Below are 22814 nucleotides of genomic sequence, written 5' to 3'. Positions count from 1 at the left end.
GAACCCCTAAAATAGGTTGCCGGTCTTGAGGAACCCTGATTAAACCCAATTAATCAGGGAACAATGGGAAAAATTACCCCTATATTGTTGGTCAGTAGAAAGAGTGCCACTTACATAAAGTTAAAAAAATAATTGGTGTAAGGCTGCTGACTTTACCGAGTGGTGTTGGTCCTGGAATTTTGCAGGTACGATTTTAAATCTAAATTCAATTAGCCGCAGCTCAAGGAACCTCTAGCAACCTCTTAATGCATGGGTACTTCCCAGGGGCATGGGAGCCCCATAATAATCATGCATGACATCAGACTTGCAAATGGTCCCGGATTTGCCTGGATAGTCACGCTTTTTACTAGGCTGGCCCAGGACATGAGCTGTGGGAACAGCAGCAGCCCGTCACTGGACTAAATCTACCATTGAAATGACATCTTCCCCATGATACTTTCCTCCGACCGTTTCTGGTGCTTTGGGGGAGGGGTTAAGGAAGAACCTTCACTACTGCTGCTGCTTTTGTGGGCAGAATGGGCACTGCTCTGATCACGTGATGAATAGCAGAGGATGGCCGTCAGGGATCTGGGCCCCCAGTGAATTACTTGGCCCAGGGGCCCATAATGCTATTAAGAGGACACCTTATGATCTAAGATATTGGTATTGGCCATAATTGGTATATTTTATCACGATTTGGATATCGGTTTAGGTGCGCGTCACTTATAGCAACCTTACTGGGTGCTGTGTTTCATGCACCTTCTGATCTAAAACAATTTTGATGTGAAGTTCATCTCCCGATGATCACGTCATATTTATTATACCTATTGGATGACACTTTGGAGTGTTTTGTCACACTCCGGATTGTATCTAATTCTAAGGATGCACAGGAGTGTATTCCCCTGAGGTTAAAAATCATTTTAGGTGTTGTGGATGAGACTCTTTTTCGATGGCCGATATCGGTTCGTCTATGGGCTAGAATTTATATTGAGATCCTTGGGCGTTACTGATTGAGGTCAGTTTACACAACCAGTGGCCTAAGTTTATGAGGTACGTGTAAGGGGGGGAATTTAGTGGTTAGGGAGCCTGTGATAGTAATTTATTTTTAAATCCCTGTTTTGCGTAACACGAGTACACGTAGTACAGTTAGCGCTTTTGCCGTGCATACATCGATGCTAGCTCTGTGTTTGAATAGTGAGAATTGTATTTGTCCCTGGACTGATGCACGATTACATGTTTTCCAGATTTATCCCGCAATAAGTAGTGGGGTTTGTCCCTTAAGATATTGGCATTTTTCCATATTTGTTATTTGGTTTTGGCATTATTGGATGGAGATTAACACGTTCTGGCAGCAGAGTTTGTCCCTTATCCAATATGGCGTTTTTTAGAACCAGCCACTTACGATTCAGAACGAGGTTTGGTCTTTGTGTATAATGCGGTATGTTAGTACGCCACCTGTGCCCCATGACTACATCAAACTTGTGACAAAACGCGTCGGGGAGCGACGTGCTGACGTCACCGCGCGTAACGTCCCATTGTATAGCACGGACGTGTGTATTGCAGTCGGCCGGCCGCAACTTTTTATCTACTTTGTAATTATTTATCCTTGTTTTATATGTCTACAGCGTTTTTTGTTTTTTTAATAAATATCCATCGGGTTCTACCAATGGCTATTCTTTTTTTGTTTTTTTTCCTCTTTTGAGCTACAACCATATTACCAATTGATATAGCAATATTGGTCGGCAGCAAAGGATTTGGGAGATTACAGTCCTGATCAACAGAACCAGCAGAGCTTCCATAGACAGGACGATTGGATCGGTTCTGGAAAGTCTAGAGGAAAAGGCCCTGGCTGGGCAATAGCTACAGGCACATATTATCAGGGAGTTGGTAAGCGCAAAATTCAGATGGTGGTGGGATTCACTAAACAAAAGTCACTTTTACCTCTGCGGATATCACTGTAATTTGAATTGCCATTCACTACTTCGGAAGTCACTATATAATTTGAACTGCCACTCAATACTGCACTACGTACAGGACGTTTACGATTGCTTCGTTTTTTGGATAATTTCTTTTGGACTTTACTTGTTATGGATCAATAATTTTTTCTTTTCTTTGTTGACACTTTCAAGGGTATATTCAGTGTATGTATATATATATATATATATATATATATATATATATATATATATATATATATATATATACAGTATAACACGTGATTCAAATTACACATTTATATTATTTATATTTTTTGATGTTAGATTTATTTAGGTTAGCGCAACCTTTTGTTTTTTACTTCACTGGCAGGGAAGTGTTGAACACTAGGGGGCGATTAAAGGATTAAATGTGTGTTCCCTGGGTTTGTTCTAACTGGGGGGGGTATAGGACTGACTAGAGGAAGAGACATAGTGTTTGTTCCTACTAAGTAGGAAAAACGATATGTCTCTTTTCTCCTAACAGAACAGGGATTTGCGCGTTACACACACAAATTCCTGTTCCTGCTCTCGTGCATGCGATCGCGCCCGCTGGCCACACGAATCGGGTTCTCCGCTGTGCAGCAGGTGCGCGCGCCTGCTATCGAACCTTATTCACGGGAACGACCCGCTTTGCCGATGTATATCGGCCTGAGCCAGTCGGCAAGTGGTTAAACCCGAACACATATCGATTACGCAGGTTCTGAGGCTAATTGAATGCAGATAAGGCACCAAGTGAGTTTAATTACCACCCTAATTAGCCACGGAACCTGTGTAATTCATATGTGTTAGGGTATAAAGGGATGAGGCGGCAACCCCAGGTGGACAGCTCTTTGCACCCGAATTAATGACCCTTAGGCTCCGTTCACACCTATGCAGTTTGCTTTCCATGTTTATTTTACCCGATTTTGCCTCCGTTCTCATCTTACGTTTTTTTTTCCCTAACAAAACACAAATCGTGGTAAAAACACACTACATGCATTTCTTCAGCTTCTCCATTGAAGTCTATTGCACCAAAAAAAAAAAAAAAAAAAAAGCACCCATTCCAAAAATGCATTGATGTGAACGTGTTCCATAGGAACCCATGTTAAAAAAAAAAAAATGGCCTGAGTTTCTGCAAAAAGCATGAAAATACATATTGGTGTAAATGGAGCCTAAGAGGGCTGGTGTACCCCTGCAAAAGGATTTGTATTTTTGCCCATCTAGTCCTCGCATGAAAGCCCTGTGTATCTAATCAGGAGATCCCAAGGTCTTGTCCTGCCCCCTCCAGCCTGTGAAAAGATGAGATTGAAAGCTTCTTTGTCACTATGCTCCCTCATCCTATCAGCATGACCCTTGTTCGTACATGAGCACACCTGATTGGCCCCCAGAGATGTTTCTCCCTCTGACAGTTTGTGCTCTGCTGTATAGAGACTGCAATAAGGTGATACCATGCCCAATTCAGGTACACTGCTAGAATTAAAACGATACATTTAGGAATACAGAATTTAATTTGTCTTTTTTATTTGTATATGCATGGAGTTCAGCATAACACAATTGCTACTTGGTTAAAATTAACAATGTAGTTCATCTTTTGCATCTCAGATTCTGTCATATTGGCTATACTGGCAGAGGAAAATGCCTTTTTGAGCTTTCAATCGTGTAACTAAAATCAGCTTTTCAGTCTCTGCTCTATTTTGTGGCTACAATTGTACATACACAGCCAATGTTTGGAAATAATTCATTTTACGACATATTGGAGGATCTGTGTAAATAATAAATGATCATTTGCTACATAGAGAAGAGAAAGATGTTGTTTCTGTACATGGGCTGCAAGTCGCTATAATACGACTCAGTTTCAGGAAAAGGTCATTGTAGCAAATGTTATGAACCGATCACCTGGCTTTCCAAAGATCTAACAGTCTGTGGGCACCCACAAGGTCTGCTCATTACAGTATTAAATCTCAATCCAATCAGATCAGCTGGATCTTTGGTCAGGACAGGTGTTATTGCTGCTTGCAAATCTTGGTGTTTGTGGGCACCCTACCAAAGGTTGGCCAAAAAATAAATAAATAAATCAGCACAAGGGACATTACTTACAGCCATGGCTTTTTTTTCAGGTGGAACTTTGTGGAACTCCGTTCCACCACCTCTTGCTCAGGCCCCCTCTGCTCCATGCTCACCACTATCACTTGTAAGCACAGAAGTCTGGCTTCTGTATTTACAAGTGACAGCTTGTCTCCCACAGATCTGAGCTCCTGAGTGGCTCCCACTGAGTGCAGGATGAAGACAAAAGGGAATGCAGGTGACCGTGGTGCAGTGCAGATTCCGACACCTCTACTGGATGATTTCCCTGCAAGTGAGAGAGGCAGAGCCACCTACAGTGTGCAGGGAGGTACATGAAGGTGGGTTGCATGCAGAGGTCAGACTGAAGAGGGGTGAAAATGAGATGTGGATCGGGGATGCAGAGGTAAACAGCTGTGGAAGAAGGCTGAACTCTGCACCCTGTGTGTAGTGCAACCCTGAAATTTGCACCCTGTGTGTAGTGCAACCCTGAAATTTGCACCCTGTGTGTAGTGCAACCCTGAAATTTGCACCCTGTGTGTAGTGCAACCCTGAAATTTGCACCCTGTGTGTAGTGCAACCCTGAAATTTGCACCCTGTGTGTAGTGCACCCCTGAACTTTACACGGTGTGTAGTGCACCCCTGAACGCTGCACCCTGTGTGTAGTGCACCCAGAAACTGTGTGTTACCCCCCACCATCTCTGCACTCTGTAAGTAATACACTCCTGGTATTTTATGCCATTTTAAAACCCTTCCACTGTTAGTAAAAATTTACCACTATTTAATGTGGTTTGGAGGGTGTGTGAGGGAAAAGGAGGGTTTTGGGGGGTCATGGTTGAGTTCTTGCACCTATTTTTGAGGGGAACAAAAAGCCCTGCTTACAATCAATGTGCTGCGCCCCTTGTGCTGCTAGTTGAAATCTTCCTCCTCTGATTCCCCCACCCCTATAATCTTGAGGTGCCGCGCAGGTTAAAAGAGCCGAAGGACATGTGACAGGCACATGTCAAGAGTACGATTGTGCCTGCCCTTTCCACCCACCCCCTCCATTCGTAGAAGATGTACTATAGCTTCTATGAATGGAGGATGGGAAGATGACCAAAAGGTCTTCCTCCTCTATTCATAGACTGTGTTTCATTCATAGAACCTATAGTACGGCTTTGTACAGTCATAGTTGGCATGAGTGCCTCTCATACATACATCAGCTCTTTTAAACCCATCTGCTGCACCGGAATATTATGGCGGCGGTGGTGGAGGGGGTTCGAAGGAAGATTTCAGCTAAAGCCAATGTTCCTCTAACGGGACTTTAAGGAACATTGGTATAATTTGTATTTACAAGGTTTGATGTTTTGTGTTAATTTCAGCTAAAGCAGGAAAGAGTAGCACAAGGGACACATCAAAATGAACTAAGTAACATCCCCTGTGATGATTTTTTTTTCTTGCTAAACGTATTTAATGGCATGGGGTGAAAATGTCATAAAACATAAAAAAAAAAAACTAATTTGCCTATTTTCTTAGCTCAGGACTCGCACCCATCCTGTCCAGACACAGAACCCGGCATGGAGTGGCTCAGTGAAGGTGGTGGTGAAAGTGTGGAGGTGCCGAATTGGGTCACATGGCTCAAAAAAAGAGATCTGCCCGGCTTCATAATCCAGATGTATTCTTATTTTACGATGAGAGATCCTGTAAGGTAAATGGGTAACTTTACCATTATACATCGCCGTAAGCTTGTTGTCACACCACCGTAAACACCAGGAGGTAGCGTTGTTCCCAAAGAGTGATTGCCCACCCTTTCTTGTTGTACTGGGATAGCACAGCCCAAGTCTCCAACGCACTGGGTCACTGGTCTCCACTTCCCAATGGTGCTGCCCTGAAGACCATCTCCTGGTGCTCAGGACTTGATAATACTCAAATCTCTCTGCTGTCTCTGCACGGCCCTGGTTCTCTTCTGACCAAGACACGGTTTTAAGGTCACCAGAGATAACGACTCGGTTTCCAGCTGTATTGATATCCAGTTTGATGTCTGAATCCCTCAGGGCGCAGATCTTTTGTCTTACAACAGATATGATGTCAGATAAACCTGTAGTCAATGTGTCAAAGATCTGATTCTCACCCAGATCTCCGTCATGGATCCGTTTCTCTTCTCTTGCCTCTATATCCTCAAGTGTGTCCTCCAAGACCTCCTGTCTGTTTGGTTCTTGTAAAATGGTCATTGGGTCGGTGTTGTTACACATCTCTTCAATGTGATTCATCTTACTAGACAGCTTTTCCTTCTGTACCTCCAGCTGCTGAATCAGTTTAGAGAATGATCGCAAGGTCTGCAATTCCTTGTTGGCAATCGCAGTCATAACTCTCTTCTCGAGATCTTCCAGTTGCCTCCTGATTTCTCTAAATAGGTCGGTAGCTCTCTCCGTTACACTGGCTGCTTTTTCTTGTACCTCTCTCCTGCGTTCCTGCAGTTTTTGGACCCTTTCCTCAGTCTCTTCTCTCCTTGCAGACAGTTTCTCCAGAATTATTTTAAGCTTATCCTTCTCAGAGGCCTCATCTGGTGACTCCACTTGGTGGCCTCTATGTTCTCCACCAAGCTTGCAGGACTCACAGATACAAGAAGAGTCCTCAGTACGGGAACACGCCAGGATCTTTTTGTGGATGGAGCGTTTTCCATCTCTTGTAGACCTGGTTGGTGGAATTAAAGCGTGTTGTACTGATTTGTTGTGTTTCCTCAGGTGATCATCACACATTGAGGTCTCACACTGCAGGCAGGTCTTAACGGCAGGGACAGGAGTGTCGCAGTAAGTACAGTAGATCCCAGTCTCCTCCTGATCAGGAATGGACAGGAAGTGCTGGGCTATGTTGTACAGGGTTTTGTTCTTCCTCATATCAGACCGATCTTGAAACTCCTCTCTGCATTCAGGACAGCTATAAACTCCTGTCTTTTCTTGTGTCCTCAGAAAGTAGTCCTCAATACAGATGCGGCAGAAGTTGTGTCCACATCTTAGTGTTATAGGATCCGTATAAATTTCCAGGCAAATAGAGCAGTCTAGTTCTTCTCGTAAGTCACTGCAAGCCATTGTACCAAGCTGGAATGAGAACCAAATGCTGAAACTCCAAGCAGTAGGTGTGTTTAACACGCTCCACAAAGTGCAAAGAACAACTCACTTCCTCCTTGTCATACTGATCGTTGACCTCCGCCTAGTGATGACAGCAATGTATACCGTGTGCTTCAAGCTGGCACACCCCACATTCTGTTTTTCAGTCTCGAACAATAATTTCAAACGAGAATGTAAAATGACACGCTAAAGACGGACCACAATGTGTGTTTTTGCTTCATGTACATGGGACCTCTCCTGAACGATTTAACTTGACAGATGGTAAACCACATTTAAAATGTCAGTTTTGCCGCATACACATGCCGCGTTCGCATTTTAGAAGCGTTTGAAATATATATATATATATATATATATATATATATATATATATATATATATATTAAAAAAAAATTCTGGACAACTGTGTATAATTATTATGGGAGTAATAACTCACCATTGGTATCATCCACAAGAAACCTTATTAGAGACTGCTCAGGCAGAACACCGTGGCAGAAGCATATTCTGTCTTAGAAGTCTCCAAAAAGGTTTCTTGTGGATGATAACATACCAGCGTTTGCGACCCTCCTTTTCAGACTTGCATCATCTGCTACACAGTGTGAGTGGGCTCCGTGCTGGTCTGCACCTGACCTTCGCAGCTTAAATCTTTAAATTATTACTAAAACCAGTAATAATTAAATACAGAGGATATTATTTAACATGGTAGAGTAGATCCGCTCACAATGTCTCTGGATACTTGGATACCTCCTTCCAATATTAACCAGACATTTATCCCGTGAACTCTCCAAACGTCCGAAAGATGCAAAATTGAGCCGAATTTCGATTAGTTAAGAAACAACCTGCAGATGTCTATCAGGGACATTGTGATAGGTGTGGAGGTGATCAGGGACATATGTGACTGGTGTGGAGGTGATCGGGGACATTGTGACTGGTGTGGAGGTGATCGGGGACATTGTGACTGGTGTGGAGGTGAACGGGGACATTGTGACTGGTGTGGAGGTGAGCGGGGACTTTGTGACTGGTGTGGAGGTGAGCGGGGACTTTGTGACTGGTGTGGAGGTGATCGGGGACATTGTGACTGGTGTGGAGGTGATCGGGGACATTGTGACTGGTGTGGAGGTGATCGGGGACATTGTGACTGATGTGGAGGTGATCGGGGACATTGTGACTGGTGTGGAGGTGATCGGGGACATTGTGACTGGTGTGGAGGTGATCGGGGACATTGTGACTGGTGGAGGTGAGCGGGGACATTGTGACTGGTGTGGAGGTGAGCGGGGACATTGTGACTGGTGTGAAGGTGAGCGGGGACATTGTGACTGGTGTGGAGGTGATCGGGGACATTGTGACTGGTGTGGAGGTGAGCGGGGACATTGTGACTGGTGTGGAGGTGATCGGGGACATTGTGACTGGTGTGGAGGTGATCGGGGACATTGTGATTAATGCTGGGATGATTAGGAACCTTGTGACTGGTTCAGCCTGATGACATTGTACTGCTGGGGCGGTGCTCAGAGACAATGGCTGGTGGCACTGGCGTACAGTAATATCACAGCAGCTAGCCATTGTACATGATCACTGCCATAGCAGTACAATGCCACTATAGTGACACTGCATTTACAAGTATGTAAAAAAAAAAAAATTATATATATATATATATATATATATATATATATATATATATATATATATATATATATATATATATATATATATATATATATATATATATATATATATATACGTATATATATTATTTGTTTTTACAATTTTTTTACATAATATCAGCAGAGCAGTGCAGTATCCAGTGCCCACACAGCCACATCATCCATTAACAGAGTCCTGCGAATGAATAGACTGCAAGTACTGTCAGCCTTTGTGGCTGACTTCTTGTAGTTCTCCATGAACTACAAGGGCGCTGGCGAGTATCCTCGTAGTTCATTGTCTCTTTCTGGACTGAAGTAACTGCCTGCCCATATAGGAGGTATGGGCAGACATCTACAGTGACAGTTCCTAAGATAAATATATAGTAAATGTATTTTTTTCTTTTACTTGCAAAAAATTTGCATTTTATTATTTAAAAATAAAAACGTATCCTTTAAAAACCGAAAATTGAAATTCTCAGATTTGACTTTGACCTTTTAGGTCCTGGCAATTTTTTTTTTTTAAGAAATTTGTATCAACCACGGATTTGTTTTTAACTACAAATAAGGATTTTATTAACTGAATATCTGTTCTATAGACAAAAGAAAATGCAATACAGATGACACAAAAGTCTGTGTCCTAATGCGAGCGTATACTGAGGTGTAATGACGGCTATGAAGAGTCTATAGGAATTCTCCCGATGCAGAATTGGAATCTGTGGCCTTGTGTCAGTTATCACATTGCAGGATGTTCAGGCGCCTGCCATCTTGTCGCTGTGGGTAGCGACAGCCCCAGTCACCGTCTTGGTTTCTTTGTGTGTAACCTCTTGTGAGCTGTCAGCTGACGTCTATCAGGGAAGTGCTCATTACACTGCTCGCACCAGTGCTGGTTCCCCGTCGCCGGCCTTTTTGAACCGGTCTGGCCTGATCCCGAACCGTTGGGTTTCAAGTCAGGGGGTTTGTCAGACGAGAGGTTGAGGGGACACTGGAGCGGCAGCGATTTCCTGGAATATGTCTTGTGGGTCCGTCCCGGGGGTCTGGGGTCATCTTCTGGTATAAAGCGGGACGATGTGGTTCCATCTTGCGCTATCCAGAGCTCGGAGCTCTCTGATTGGTGGGAATCATTCCTCGTGCCCCATCTATGACGGACCTCAGCTGCCAATGAGAATGCACAGAGTATTAGCTATACTTGGGGTGTAGGTGAAAGGCTTGACTTTCCTAATAATCCATACTTCCTGATCATCAATGCTGCTATATAACACTATGGAAATTTCAGATACTACTTATGCTCATCAGAGCTGATATCTGGTGAGGAGTTGTACATTGTATCTATCTGGCCTATTTTTGAACTTCTTGTTCTCCAAAAGATAAAGCTGAATTTTGGCCCAACTTTCAGCCTTGTCTTGACCTTGAAAATATTTCTGCGGTTACAACTGCATTGAAGTTTGGGTACCTTTTATGATGTAAGTGCCTGTGATACTTTGCAAATCAATCTCTGTGTTGCTGTGGATCCTCCCTGGATTATTGGCCCAGTTCAGTCTAAGCCCTGCCCTGTTCTGACACTAAGCCCCACCCCTAGCCATTCAACTATCCAATGCTGGAATGCAAGTAGTAAAGGCAAAAATAAATGCCCATAAGTATTTTAAGGAATCAGACCAAAGAAAATTACAGACGATTATATAAGCCTTTTATAACTATATTGTTCACATTGGTGTGTGTGTGTGTGTGTGTGTGTGTGTGTGTATATGTATATGTGTATATATATATATATATATATATATATATATATAGAGAGAGAGAGAGAAATGGTGAAAGACACTATTGATATACACTACAATACTTTACGCTAGACATAACTGCCGAGATAAGTGAATAAAAACTGTAAAATTGCTTCTCAACGCGTTTCATGAAACAAAGTTCACTTCATCAGGAGTTAGAACATTTTTTAATGAATGAATGAAATACTTGTATAGCGCACAATGCGAACTGAATCGCCTCTAGGCTGATAACCAACATCTGCAAGGAGACCAGGTCACTAAAGCACATAGTATTAAAAGAAATGTGCCCTCATAAGAGGAACAGATCGGTTACACTCTACTTGTATGTAAATAACTTTTACAAAAAATGAAACGGGGGGGGGGGGGTCATACTTATGCAACAAATATGACATAAGAAGCCCCACTTGTGCATTAGTCAATCAATCAAAGAATCAAATTCCTTCCCAAAACGATACCTAGCCATTGCACCTGCCTTCCTGTGAGGGATTACTTCAATTTAATGACTTATGAAGATGTACAAATGAGGCTTCCTTAGTTTAGTTTGTTGTGTAAGCATGACCCCTAATTTATTCTTTGTAAACAAGTTATTTACAGTATCTAACAAAAATGAGTACACCCCTCAAATTTTTTAAAATATTTTATTCTATCTTTTCATGTGACAACACTGAAGAAATGACACTTGTCTACAATGTAAAGTAGTGAGTGTACAGCTTGTATAACAGTGTCAATTTGCCGTCCCCTCAAAATAACTCAACACACAGCCATTAATGTCTAAACCGCTTTTGTTGCCAGCGGTTTAGACATTATTGGCTGGGTGTTGAGTTATTGTGAGGGGACAAACAATTTACACTGTTTTATACAAGCTGTACACTCACTACATTACATTGTAGCAATGTGCCATTTCTTCAGTGTTGTCCCTTGAAAATGTAAGGGGTGTACTCACTTTTGATAGAGTGTAACCGATCTGTCCCTCTTATAAGGGCATATTTGTTTTTATTACTATGTACTTTAATGATCTGGTCTCCTTGCAGAAGTTGGTTAGATAACATGAACTTTGTTTCACGAAATGTGTTGAGAAGCAATCTCAGTATCGCTTATGAGCAAACAAGCAGGACCAAACTCTGGATAGCCACACACTGGAAAAAGACTTGAAATCCCATCTTTAATTGAAGTCATCCAGAGTGACATGGAAATGGATTTGAAGCAAAACTGTTACCTTATACCTTCAGTTTGGGATCACTTTAAAGTGTATCTAAAGGCATAATGTTCCAACAGGGAAGCCTGTTCTGGAGACCAGGGCCGTCTTTAACGCAGGGCAAAAGGGGCAGCTGCCAAGGGCCCTGTCATTGTTGGGGGCCCTGCGCTGCCCACCTTTTGAGCCATCCGCCCACTGTCTGCCGGCGACTTGCTAATGTCACTTGGAAAAACAGAAGCGCTGCTCCTCTCCCGGCGGCCACTCTAGGGAGTGTCGGATACACACAAGCTCTGTGAGAGCAGAGGAGGAAGGGAGCAGGGAATCTGCACAGGGGAAGCTACCTCACACTGGCATGCTGCACGGACATCGGGGGACTGGACAACATGCTGTGAGTAGCTTTTAGGACAGAGGAAAAATCTGTACTGGGATGGCAGAGGGAGGAAAGTTTTACCTTGTACTTGGGGGGGAGAGTGGAGTGTGGAGCTCTGTACTGGAATCAGGAGGGGAGGAGAGCCATGCATCCCTACACTCTGCACCCACCTCACCACCTGCACTCTGCCACCACCCCTCACCCCCTCCCTGCACTCTGCACCCACCCCTCACCACCTGCACTCTGCACCCACCCTTCACCCCCTCTCTGCACTCTGCCCCCACCCACCCCTCACCCCCTGCACTCTGCCCCCACCCCTGCACTCTGCACCCACCTCACCCCCTGCACTCTGCACCCACCCCTCACCCCCTCCCTGCACTCTGCCCCCACCCCTCAACCCCTCCCTGCACCCACCCCCTCAACCCCTCCCTGCACTCTGCACCCACCCCTCAACCCCTCCCTGCACTCTGCCTGCCCACCCACCCCTCAACCCCTCCCTGCACTCTGCCCGCCCACCCACCCCTCAACCCCTCCCTGCACTCTGCCCGCCCACCCACCCCTCAACCCCTCCCACCCACCCCTCAACCCCTCCACCCCTCCCTGCACTCTGCCCCCACCCCTCAACCCCTCCCTGCACCCACCCCCTCAACCCCTCCCTGCACTCTGCACCCACCCCTCAACCCCTCCCTGCACTCTGCCTGCCCACCCACCCCTCAACCCCTCCCTGCACTCTGCCCGCCCACCCACCCCTCAACCCCTCCCTGCACTCTGCCCGCCCACCCACCCCTCAACCCCTCCCACCCACCCCTCAACCCCTCCACCCCTCCCTGCACTCTGCCCACCCACCCCACAACCCCTCCCTGCACTCTGCACCCACCCACCTCACCCCCTCCCTGCACTTTGCCCCCAACCCTCACCCCCCTGCACTTTGCCCCCAACCCTCACCCCCCTGCACTTTGCCCCCAACCCTCACCCCCCTGCACTTTGCCCCCAACCCTCACCCCCCTGCACTCTGCACCCAACCCTCACCCCCCTGCACTCTGCACCCAACCCTCACCCCCCTGCACTCTGCACCCAACCCTTCCCTGCACTCTGCACCCACCACTCACCCCCCTGCACTCTTCACCCACCCCTCGTCCCCCTGCACTCAACCCTCACCCCCTGCACTCAACCCTCACCCCCTGCACTCAACCCTCACCCCCTGCACTCAACCCTCACCCCCTGCACTCAACCCTCACCCCCTACACTCAACCCTCACCCCCTACACTCAACCCTCACCCCTCACCCCCTCCCTGCACTCTGCACCCACCTGCACTCTGCACCCACCCCTCACCCCCGGTACTCTGCACCCACCCCTCGCCCCCTCCCTGCACTCTGCCCCCACCCCTCAACCCCTCCCTGCACCCACCCCCTCAACCCCTCCCTGCACTCTGCACCCACCCCTCAACCCCTCCCTGCACTCTGCCCGCCCACCCACCCCTCAACCCCTCCCTGCACTCTGCCCGCCCACCCACCCCTCAACCCCTCCCTGCACTCTGCCCGCCCACCCACCCCTCAACCCCTCCCACCCACCCCTCAACCCCTCCCACCCCGCAACCCCTCCCTGCACTCTGCCCGCCCACCCACCCCTCCACCCCTGCACTCCTGCACTCTGCCCACCCACCCCACAACCCCTCCCTGCACTCTGCACCCACCCACCTCACCCCCTCCCTGCACTTTGCCCCCAACCCTCACCCCCCTGCACTTTGCCCCCAACCCTCACCCCCCTGCACTTTGCCCCCAACCCTCACCCCCCTGCACTTTGCCCCCAACCCTCACCCCCCTGCACTCTGCACCCAACCCTCACCCCCCTGCACTCTGCACCCAACCCTCACCCCCTGCACCCACCCCTCACCCCCTGCACCCACCCCTCACCCCCTGCCTGCACTCTGCACCCACCCACCTCACCCCCTCCTTGCACTCTGCACCCACCCCTCACCCCCTGCACCCACCTCACCCCCCTGCACTCTGCACCCACCCCTCACCCCCCCTGCACCCACCTCACCCCCCCTGCACCCACCTCACCCCCCTGCACTCTGCACCCACCTCACCCCCTGCACTCTGCCCCCACCCCTCACTCCCCTGCACTCTGCACCCAACCCTCACCCCCTTCCTGCACTCTGCACTCACCCCGCACCCCCTTCCTGCACTCTGCACCCACCCCTCACTCCCCCTGCACCCTGCACCCACCTCACCCCCTGCACTCTGCCACCACCCCTTCCCTGCACTCTGCACCCACCACTCACCCCCCTGCACTCTTCACCCACCCCTCGTCCCCCTGCACTCAACCCTCACCCCCTGCACTCAACCCTCACCCCCTGCACTCAACCCTCACCCCCTGCACTCAACCCTCACCCCCTACACTCAACCCTCACCCCCTACACTCAACCCTCACCCCCTACACTCAACCCTCACCCCTCACCCCTCACCCCTCACCCCCTCCCTGCACTCTGCACCCACCTGCACTCTGCACCCACCCCTCACCCCCGGTACTCTGCACCCACCCCTCGCCCCCTCCCTGCACTCTGCACCCACCCCTCGCCCCCTCCCTGCACTCTGCACCCACCCCACCCCCTCCCTGCACTCTGCACTCACCTCGCCCCCTCCCTGCACTCACCTCGCCCCCTCCCTGCACTCTGCACCCACCTCGCCCCCTCCCTGCACCCACCCCTCACCACCTGCACTCTGCACCCACCTCACCCCCTGCACATAGTGCACCCCTTAACCCTGCACTCTGTACGTAGCTCACCCCTGTCCCTGCACTCTGTACGTAGCTCACCCCTGTCCCTGCACTCTGTACGTAGCTCACCCCTGTCCCTGCACTCTGTACGTAGCTCACCCCTGTCCCTGCACTCTGTACGTAGCGCACCCATGAACCTTGCACTCTGTACAGTGTTCCCCTCAACCCTGCACTCTGAAAGTAGCGTACCCCTCAATACAGAATTCTGCACATAGCGCACCCCTCAAACTTGCACTCTCCACCTAGCACCCCCCCCAACCCTGCACTCTGTAAATAGCGCATCCCTGCACTCTGTGCCTAGCATACCCCTGAATGCTGCATTCTGTACATAGTGCACCCTTCAACCCTGTGTGTATGTAGCACACCTTTCAACTATGCACTCTGTACATAGTGCATCCCTCAATGCTAGTGCAGTTTAGCCACACCCGCAATTTGATGCAGAGTAACCTCTAGCAACCAATCACTGAGCAATAATGATTTGCAGTAACCTCTAGAAACCAATCACAATCGCTACCTTATCTGTTGCAGTAAACTCATTTTGAGTCTAGCTGGTGGGGGCCCATTAAAATGTTTGCCCAGGGCCCAATCAATATTAAAGACGGCCCTGCTGGAGACTACTGTCAAAGAGGATTTCCCTCATATTGGAGAGATCTCCTCTCACTGAGAGCAAATCTCCCCAATGAACCACCGATGTGAAAACCTAATCGGGGGTCTAAAAGTGGTTGTAAAGGCTCAAGTTTTTTTTTAGAATGCATGAAAGCCTTTTGGCCAAGATCAAGTGTAGTATCTGTGGCTTGGTCCAACCTCTATTGGGGGGGCCTACCTTCGGGGAAGCCCCATAGTACCAAGTACCTAGGAGGTTCTGTTTCGGCAGACCTCCCGGGGAAAGGAGGTCGTCCGGCTTCGGCTGGATTACCACTAGATGAGTCTGGTACCTCAGTCCCTGTCTGGAGCCTAACGCCCCAGGGGATCAGGGTATGGTCCTTCCTAGGGAGGACATCAGACACCCGTCTGCACTTTTAAGTGTGTCACTCTTTATGTGTGTGCACTTTTTTTATGCACCGGGTGGAAGTTTTTTGGGTGTGTTTTGCACGCCATGGGCTTTTTCAATCGAAAAATCTGTTCTTATCAGTTACCAGGAGGTGGCGCTTGCTTCAGTCCCTGTTCTACGGCGAGGTGGCGCAGGGGTGGCGGTTGCTATGCAAAACCTGCTGGTGTAAAGGTGACCCGGAGCGGTTCGTAGCCGAAAGGGAAGCCTTCTGATGGGGATGGAGAACCACTGGTCGGCGCCAGGGGAGGGGACCCTGGCCTTCTGGCTTGGATTGTGGCAGCTTTAGCTCCGGTCAGTTTTTCGGGAGGGAACGGGTGTTCCCCTTTCTCCCACCGGGGGAACGGCCTGTACTTCCCAAATGTAATTAGGTAGGTGTGATGGGAGCGAGGGTGTGACCTGATGGTAAAGGGTCTCACTAAGCTCCTGGATCTCCATGCCTCTCTGGCTGGGGTGGGGGCTGTCGTGGGCTGGGGGTCCGGGATGCTTCTGTTGGAAAGCCCATGGTGATGTGCCCCTGGAGTTGCAGTCCAGGGGTGCCTTATGTTCACTGTGCTCCGCACTTTGATATTTGGCACCTAGGTCACGTCACCATAAACACGCTTTTTTACACCTGCCTCTAAGGCCTGGCCTTTTGGCTAGGACCAGAGGAATTTTTGATTCCTGGTCGGAGGGCCTGGCCATCGTATTACACAATGGTCACTTTTCACTCTCCTCTTCACTATCCCTTTCCTCACTTTTTATTTATTTTATTTGTGTTGTGTGAGTCACGTTTGTCACTTCACGTTTTGATGAGTAGGGTGTCGGTCCTCGGACCTATCCTGAAAGTCTTGTGGGAGGGTGGACATAGGCCTTCTGGCTTGGTCCGCCCTCTATTGGGGGGCCTCCCTTTGGGGAAGCCCCATAGTACCTAGTACCAAGGAGGTTCTGTTTCGGCAGAACTCCCGGGGAAAGGAGGTAGTCCGGCTTTGGTTGGATGATCACTGACGAGTCTGGTACCTCAGTCCCTGTCTGGAGCCTAACACCCTGGGGGATCAGGGTATGGTCCTTCCTAGGGAGGACATCAGACACCCGTCTGCACTTTTTAGTGTGTCACTCTTTATGTGTGTGCACTTTTTTTTTTATGCACCGGGTGGAAGTTTTTTGGGTGTGTTTTGCACGCCATGGGCTTTTTCAAAAAAATCTGTTCTTATCAGTTACCAGGAGGTGGCGCTTGCTTCAGTCCCTTTTCTACTGCGAGGTGGAGCAGGGGTGGCGGTTACTATGCAAAAGCTGCTGGTGTAAAGGTGACCCGGAGCGGTTCATAGCCGAAAGGGAAGCCTTCTGATGGGGATGGAGAACCACTGGTCGGCGCCAGGGGAGGGGACCCTGGCCTTCTGGCTTGGATTGTGGCAGCTTTAGCTCCGGTCAGTTTTTCAGGAGGGAACGTTTGTTCCCCTTTCTCCCACCGGGGGAACGGCCTGTACTTCCCGAATGTAATTAGGTAGGAGTGATGGGAGCGAGGGTGTGACCTGATGGCAAAGGGTCTCACTAAGCTCCTAGATCTCCATGCCTTTCTGGCTGGGGTGGGGTCGGGGATGCTTCTATTGAAAAGCCTATGGTGATGTGCCCCTGAAGTGGCAGTTCAGGGGTGCCTTATGTTCACTGTGCTCCGCACTTTGATATTTGGCACCTTGGTCACGTCACTATATAACACGCTTTTTTACACCTGCCTCTAGGGCCCGGCCTTTTGGCTAGGACCAGAGGAATTTTTGATTCCTGGTCGGAGGGCCTGGCCATTGTATTGCACAATGGTCACCTTTTCACTCTCCTCTTCACTATCCCTTTCCCCACTTTTTATTAAATTTTATTTGTGTTGTGTGAGTCACGTTTGTCACTTCACGTTTTGATGTGTAGGGTGTCGGTCCTCGGACCTATCCTGAAAGTCTTGTGGGAGGGTGGACATAGGCCTTCTGGCTTGGTTGTCCTCCATTGGGGGGGTCTCCCTTCGGGGGAGCCCCTATTCCCTAGTACCTGGGTGGGTCTGTTTCGGCAGACCTTTCCGGAGAAAGGCGGTCGTCCGGCTTCGGCTGGATGGCCATGAATCTGGTACCTCAGTCCCCGGCTGGAGCCTAACGCCCCAGGGGATCAGGGTAAGGTCCTTCCTAGTGGAGGATATCAGACACCCGTTGCACGTTTTTAGTGTGTTACTCTTTGTGTGTGCACTTTTTTTTGGCACCGGGTGAAAGTTTTTTGGGTGTGTTTTGCACGCCATAGGCTTTTTCAATCGAAAAAGAAAGTAAAAAAAAAAAAAACCTGTGTGCAGCAGCCCCCCCAGAAATCCCCCCCCCCCCCCCAATACTTACCTGAGCCCAATCTCGATCCACCGATGTGCACGAGAGCAGCGGCTCTCCCAGGTCTTGTCATCCTCCTTGGCTGAGACATTAGCTTCCGCTACTGTCAATCACAGACAGTGAGCCAATGATTAGAGAGTGGGGGCGGGCCAAACTGTGCTCTGTGTGTGACTGGACACACAGAGCAGCAGCTTGGGTGCCCCCATAGCAAGGGGGCACTTGGCAGGGAGGGGCCAGGAGCTCCACTGGGGGACCCCAGAAGAGGAGGATAGGGGCTGCGCTGTGCAAAACCATTACACAGAGCAGGTAAGTATAACATGTTTGTTATTTTAAGGGAAAAATAAATTCTTCCTTTTAATATCACTTTAACCGCTTGCCGACTGGCTCACGCCGATATGTCGGCAGAAGGGCACATACAGGCAGATTAATGTATCTGTACGTTGCCCTTTAAAAAGGGGTATGCAGGCACGTGCACCCGCCGTGACCTCTGTGAGTGTGGGTCCCACAGACTCGATGTCCATGGGCATACCCGAGATCATCTCACGGAGAGGAAGAACGGGGAACTGCTGATATAAACAAGCATTTCCTCGTTCTGCCTAGTGACAGGACACTGTTTACAGCTCCCTGTAATCAGGAGCGGTGATCAGTGTTGTCACACACAGCCCCTCCCCCCCCCCCACAGTTAACAGCTCCCTGTAATCAGGAGCGGTGATCAGTGTTGTCACACACAGCCCCTCCCCCCCCCCCCCCCCCACAGTTAGAATCACTCCCTAGGACACACGTAACCCCTTCAGTGCCACCTAGTGGTTAACCCCTTCACTGCCAGTGTCATTTACACAGTAATCAATGTATTTTTAATTGCACCGATCGTTGTATAAATGTGAATGGTCCCAAAATTGCGCCAAGTGTCCGATCTGTCCGCTATAATGTTGCAGTCACGCTAAAAAAAAAAATCGCTGATCACTGCCATTACTAGTAAAAAAGAATTATTAATAAAAATGCCATAAAACTATCCCCTATTTTGTAGACGCTATAACTTGCGCAAACCAATCAAACACTTATTGCGATTATTATTTATTTACCAAAGATATGTAGAAGAATACATATCGGCCTAAACTGAGGAAAAAAATGTTTTTTTATATATTTTTGGGGGATATTATAGCAAAAAGAATAATGATTTTTTTTCAAAATTGTCGTTATTTTTTTTGTTTATAGCACAAAAAATAAAAATCGCAGAGGTGATAAAATACCACCAAAAGAAAGCTCTATTTGTAGGGGGAAAAAAGGACGTCAATTTTGTTTGGAAGCCACGTCGCACGACCGCTCAATTGTCAGTTAAATTGACGCAGTGCCGAATCGCAAAAGGTGCTCTGGCCTTTGGGCAGCCAAATGGTCCGGGGCTTAAGTGGTTAACCATTTTCATCGAAAATGGGGGGAAAACAACTTTTGGCTCTACGTGAGCATGTTGCGTTTAATTTTGCATTGCGTATTACCTGGGGAGGGATCCTTCCTCAAAGGGGGGTCGCTATGAAGCTCTGTAGTGATGTTTCCTGAAAACAGAAATATAGAGTGAAATCGATGATTGTATCCTCCTAATACTGAGCCTACAGCAGATTTTCTACATGTAGTGTGTATGTTGGGGGGGTCTGTTACATGCAGGATGTTCAGCTCTTCACATTATATACACCCTACTGCAATCTCTTCCAAGTACGCTGCTTATTCTATTTTTTTTTTTTTTGACACTGAGAATTTTATAATTTGGAGAAGAAATTGTTGAAATAATCTTACAAAAAGTGTAGCAAAGTGAGAAAACGAAATAACTCTTATATAAAATGTGTCTTGCAGTGTGAACTGTCTGTGCTGTCTCTGGTGATGTCGGAGTGTGCTTAATCTCACCGATGGAACTTTCTGTTACGTTTTCCTCTTCCTTTATGAACTTTTCATCTTCAGCTGCTAAATAAGAAAAGAAAAGAAAAAGATTAGCGGATGGCGATGTGCAACTCTACATACAAGATACCTAGAAATTGCTGAAGCTCCCACAGACCATAGACAATGCCTCCCACCTGGCCTCACTATTGTTGGGTCAGGTGACTTATCTTATGTCTGTAGCCCCCCTCTGAGTCTCCTGGCCAAGTAAACCATCAGCTGGGCTGTTTATTTCCAGCCAGTCTCTCCTGTTATCCTCCTTCCTGTATAGGCCCAATCGTGCATGTTTGTAGAAGGAGCCTTTGTGAGAAAGATCTTAAAGTGGTGTTGCCACCAAAAAATCTAAAAGTTTAAAATTCTTTAAAAAAAAAAAAAAAAAATTGGAAAAAATTTTTTTTTTTACTCACCTCTAAATACCTGTTGCTAGGGGGTCCCTCGTAGTCTGCCTTCTTTCTTGCCCGGGCTGGTGATATCACTTCCCCTCGCACCGCACAGTCATCTGGGACCTGTCACGTGTCCCAGATGACTGTGCGGCGTATCACAGCGCCCTGCGCCGCTCGCGCATGCGCAGTGGGTGCACCTGGCTGTAAAGTCACAGCCGGGTGCCCACAGTAAGAATGACGGTGCCACGAGCGGAACGGGGAACGAGGGGGGGCTTCATTCCCCCGCATCGCTGGGTCCTGGGACAGGTAAGTGTCCGATTATTAAAAGTCAGCATTTGCAGTATTTGTAGCTGCTGACTTTTATTTTATTTTTTATTTTATTTTTTTAGGAGGCACCCCACTTTAACCAGCTTTATCGTGCATCCACGACCTCCTGTGTCTGAGGGGCCTTTTAACCACTTGGCTTCCGGAAGGTTTTACCCCCTTCACAACCAGAGCATTTTTTACTATTCAGCACTGCACTACTTTGACAATTTTATATATTTTTTGCTATATAAATGAAAAAATACCAAAAATTTAGAACCCCCCCCCCCCCCCCCAAAAAAAAAATTTTTTTCTTAGTTCCTGTTTATGCAAACAAATTATCTTTTTTTTCATACATTTAGGCCAAAATGTATTCTGCTACATTTCTTTAGAAAAATAACCCAAATCAGTGTATATTATTTAGTCTGTGGTAAACTTATAGAGTCCACAAACTATGGTGAACTATTTGAATAGTGATTGATCAATCCTGATGTACTGTCGGCCGGCCCCTGAAATGTCAGGACAGTAGATATCCCCCAAATGACCCTTTTTTTGAAAAGTAGACAGTCTTTACATTTTTTAAAAAAATATATATTTTTTTTCAAATACTGGCATCAGAGTAGTTCAGTGTCACCACAGTGACACTGTACTACCCTGGGGAAGTGGTCAAAATGTCATGAACGGGTTTCGCTAATTTTTACTATTGTGATGCTGTACTTGGCCCATTGGCTCCCGCTGCTGTCCATCAAACCCTGTGATGCGGGGGCGGAGCCGAGTCCCGCTGTCTGTGTCAGTGGACCCAGCAGCGGGACTCGGGGAGCGAGCCCGCACAGGTGCCCCCAGGGAAAGTGGCTTTTCATGGGGGCACCCGATGAAGAGGAGGGGCCTGGAACGCCTGACAAGAGATCCTAGAAGAAGAGGATCAGGGCTGCTCTGTGCAAAACCATTAAAAAAAGAGCAGGTAAGTATAACATGTTTGTTATTTTTAGTAAAGAAAAAAAAAAATCTGAGGTTTACAACCACTTTAATAGCTTGTAATAAAAAAATCCACATGACGTGCAGAAAATCATTTCTCATATATTTATAATTCAGCCAATTTGATTAATTTCACTTCTCCAAAAACAAGCGTGTCAATATCAGGATTGTATATTACAAGCTATAAGACCCCTTTCACACCAGGGCGTTTTGCAGGCGCTATAGCGTTAGAAATAGCGCCTGCAAAACGCCCTAAAGAAGCTGCACCATTGTGTGTAGTGTGAAAGCCCCGAGGGCTTTCACACTACAGCGGTGCGCTGGCAGGACTTCAGAAAAAAGTCCTGCCAGCAGCTTCTTTGGCGTGGTGAAGGAGCGGTGTGTTTACCGCTCCTCCACCGCTGCTGCCCATTGAAATCAATGGGGCAGCGCTGTAATGCCGCCGGCAAAACGCCGCTATTGCGGCGCATTGCCGGCGGTTTTAACCCTTTCGCGGCCGCTAGCGGGGGTAAAAGCGCCCCGCTAGCGGCCGAAATGCGCCGCAAATCCGGCAGTAAAACGCCGCTAAAAATAGCTGCGTTTTACCGCCGCCACTATCAGCGGTGTGGTGTGAAAGGGGTCTTAAAGTCTATTTGTCTCTAACCGTGCAATACCCCCTTTTATATCCAAGCAGCTGTATTTGTGAAAATTAAATGCCTTGATCATGCAACCTTATAAAGATTAAGGATGGCGTTTATTACCATGTTATAGAGATCGATTCTTGTATATACAAAGTACTGAAAAATACTTGGATTGTGCACTCTTGGGGCTCGTTCACCCGGGTCGCCAGGGGGGCAGAAAAAAAGGGAAGCGCCGAGCCATGGTTTTACGCCCCCCCATCTGACTCAACCATTGAGCTCATTGTGGATGCACCACAACTGCGAGCAAAACGCCTGGCTTGCTGTTGCAACATGGTCCTACAATGCATATATAAAAAAAAAAAGTAAAAAAA

At 47.7% G+C, this 22814-nt stretch overlaps 2 protein-coding genes across 2 annotated transcripts in view; both read right to left on the bottom strand.

Moving 5' to 3' along the window:
- Positions 1–1652: 1652 nt before the first annotated feature.
- On the bottom strand, positions 1653–7262 carry LOC143935125 (E3 ubiquitin/ISG15 ligase TRIM25-like). Its single transcript, XM_077458766.1, has one exon. The coding sequence runs from the start codon at positions 7061–7063 to the stop codon at positions 5507–5509; it is 1557 nt and encodes a 518-aa protein (XP_077314892.1). The 5' UTR covers positions 7064–7262; the 3' UTR covers positions 1653–5506.
- Positions 7263–9283: 2021 nt separating this feature from the next.
- The window catches only part of LOC143935123 (uncharacterized), a 34052-nt gene continuing 20521 nt past the window's right edge, over positions 9284–22814 (bottom strand). Inside the window, exons 9-11 of the mRNA XM_077458764.1 lie at positions 20136–20192; positions 19733–19789; positions 9284–9891 (exon numbers count right to left, since the gene is read on the bottom strand). Of these exons, the coding sequence (XP_077314890.1) occupies positions 9533–9891; positions 19733–19789; positions 20136–20192 (473 nt within the window). The 3' untranslated portion in view covers positions 9284–9532. The remainder of the gene's footprint in view (positions 9892–19732; positions 19790–20135; positions 20193–22814) is intronic.

The sequence above is a fragment of the Lithobates pipiens genome, unplaced genomic scaffold (genome assembly GCF_037356315.1).
Source record: "Lithobates pipiens isolate NorthernLeopardFrog02 unplaced genomic scaffold, aLitPip1_a1.2 Scaffold_28, whole genome shotgun sequence".
Classification (NCBI taxonomy): domain Eukaryota; kingdom Metazoa; phylum Chordata; class Amphibia; order Anura; family Ranidae; genus Lithobates; species Lithobates pipiens.
Note: the sequence above shows the minus strand (reverse complement) of the source record. Positions and strands in the feature narration are given on the sequence as shown.

Excerpts from the sequence above, each read along its gene's own strand:
- LOC143935125 (XM_077458766.1), bottom strand. The coding sequence starts at position 7,063 with ATGGCTTGCAGTGACTTACGAGAAGAACTAGACTGCTCTATTTGCCTG.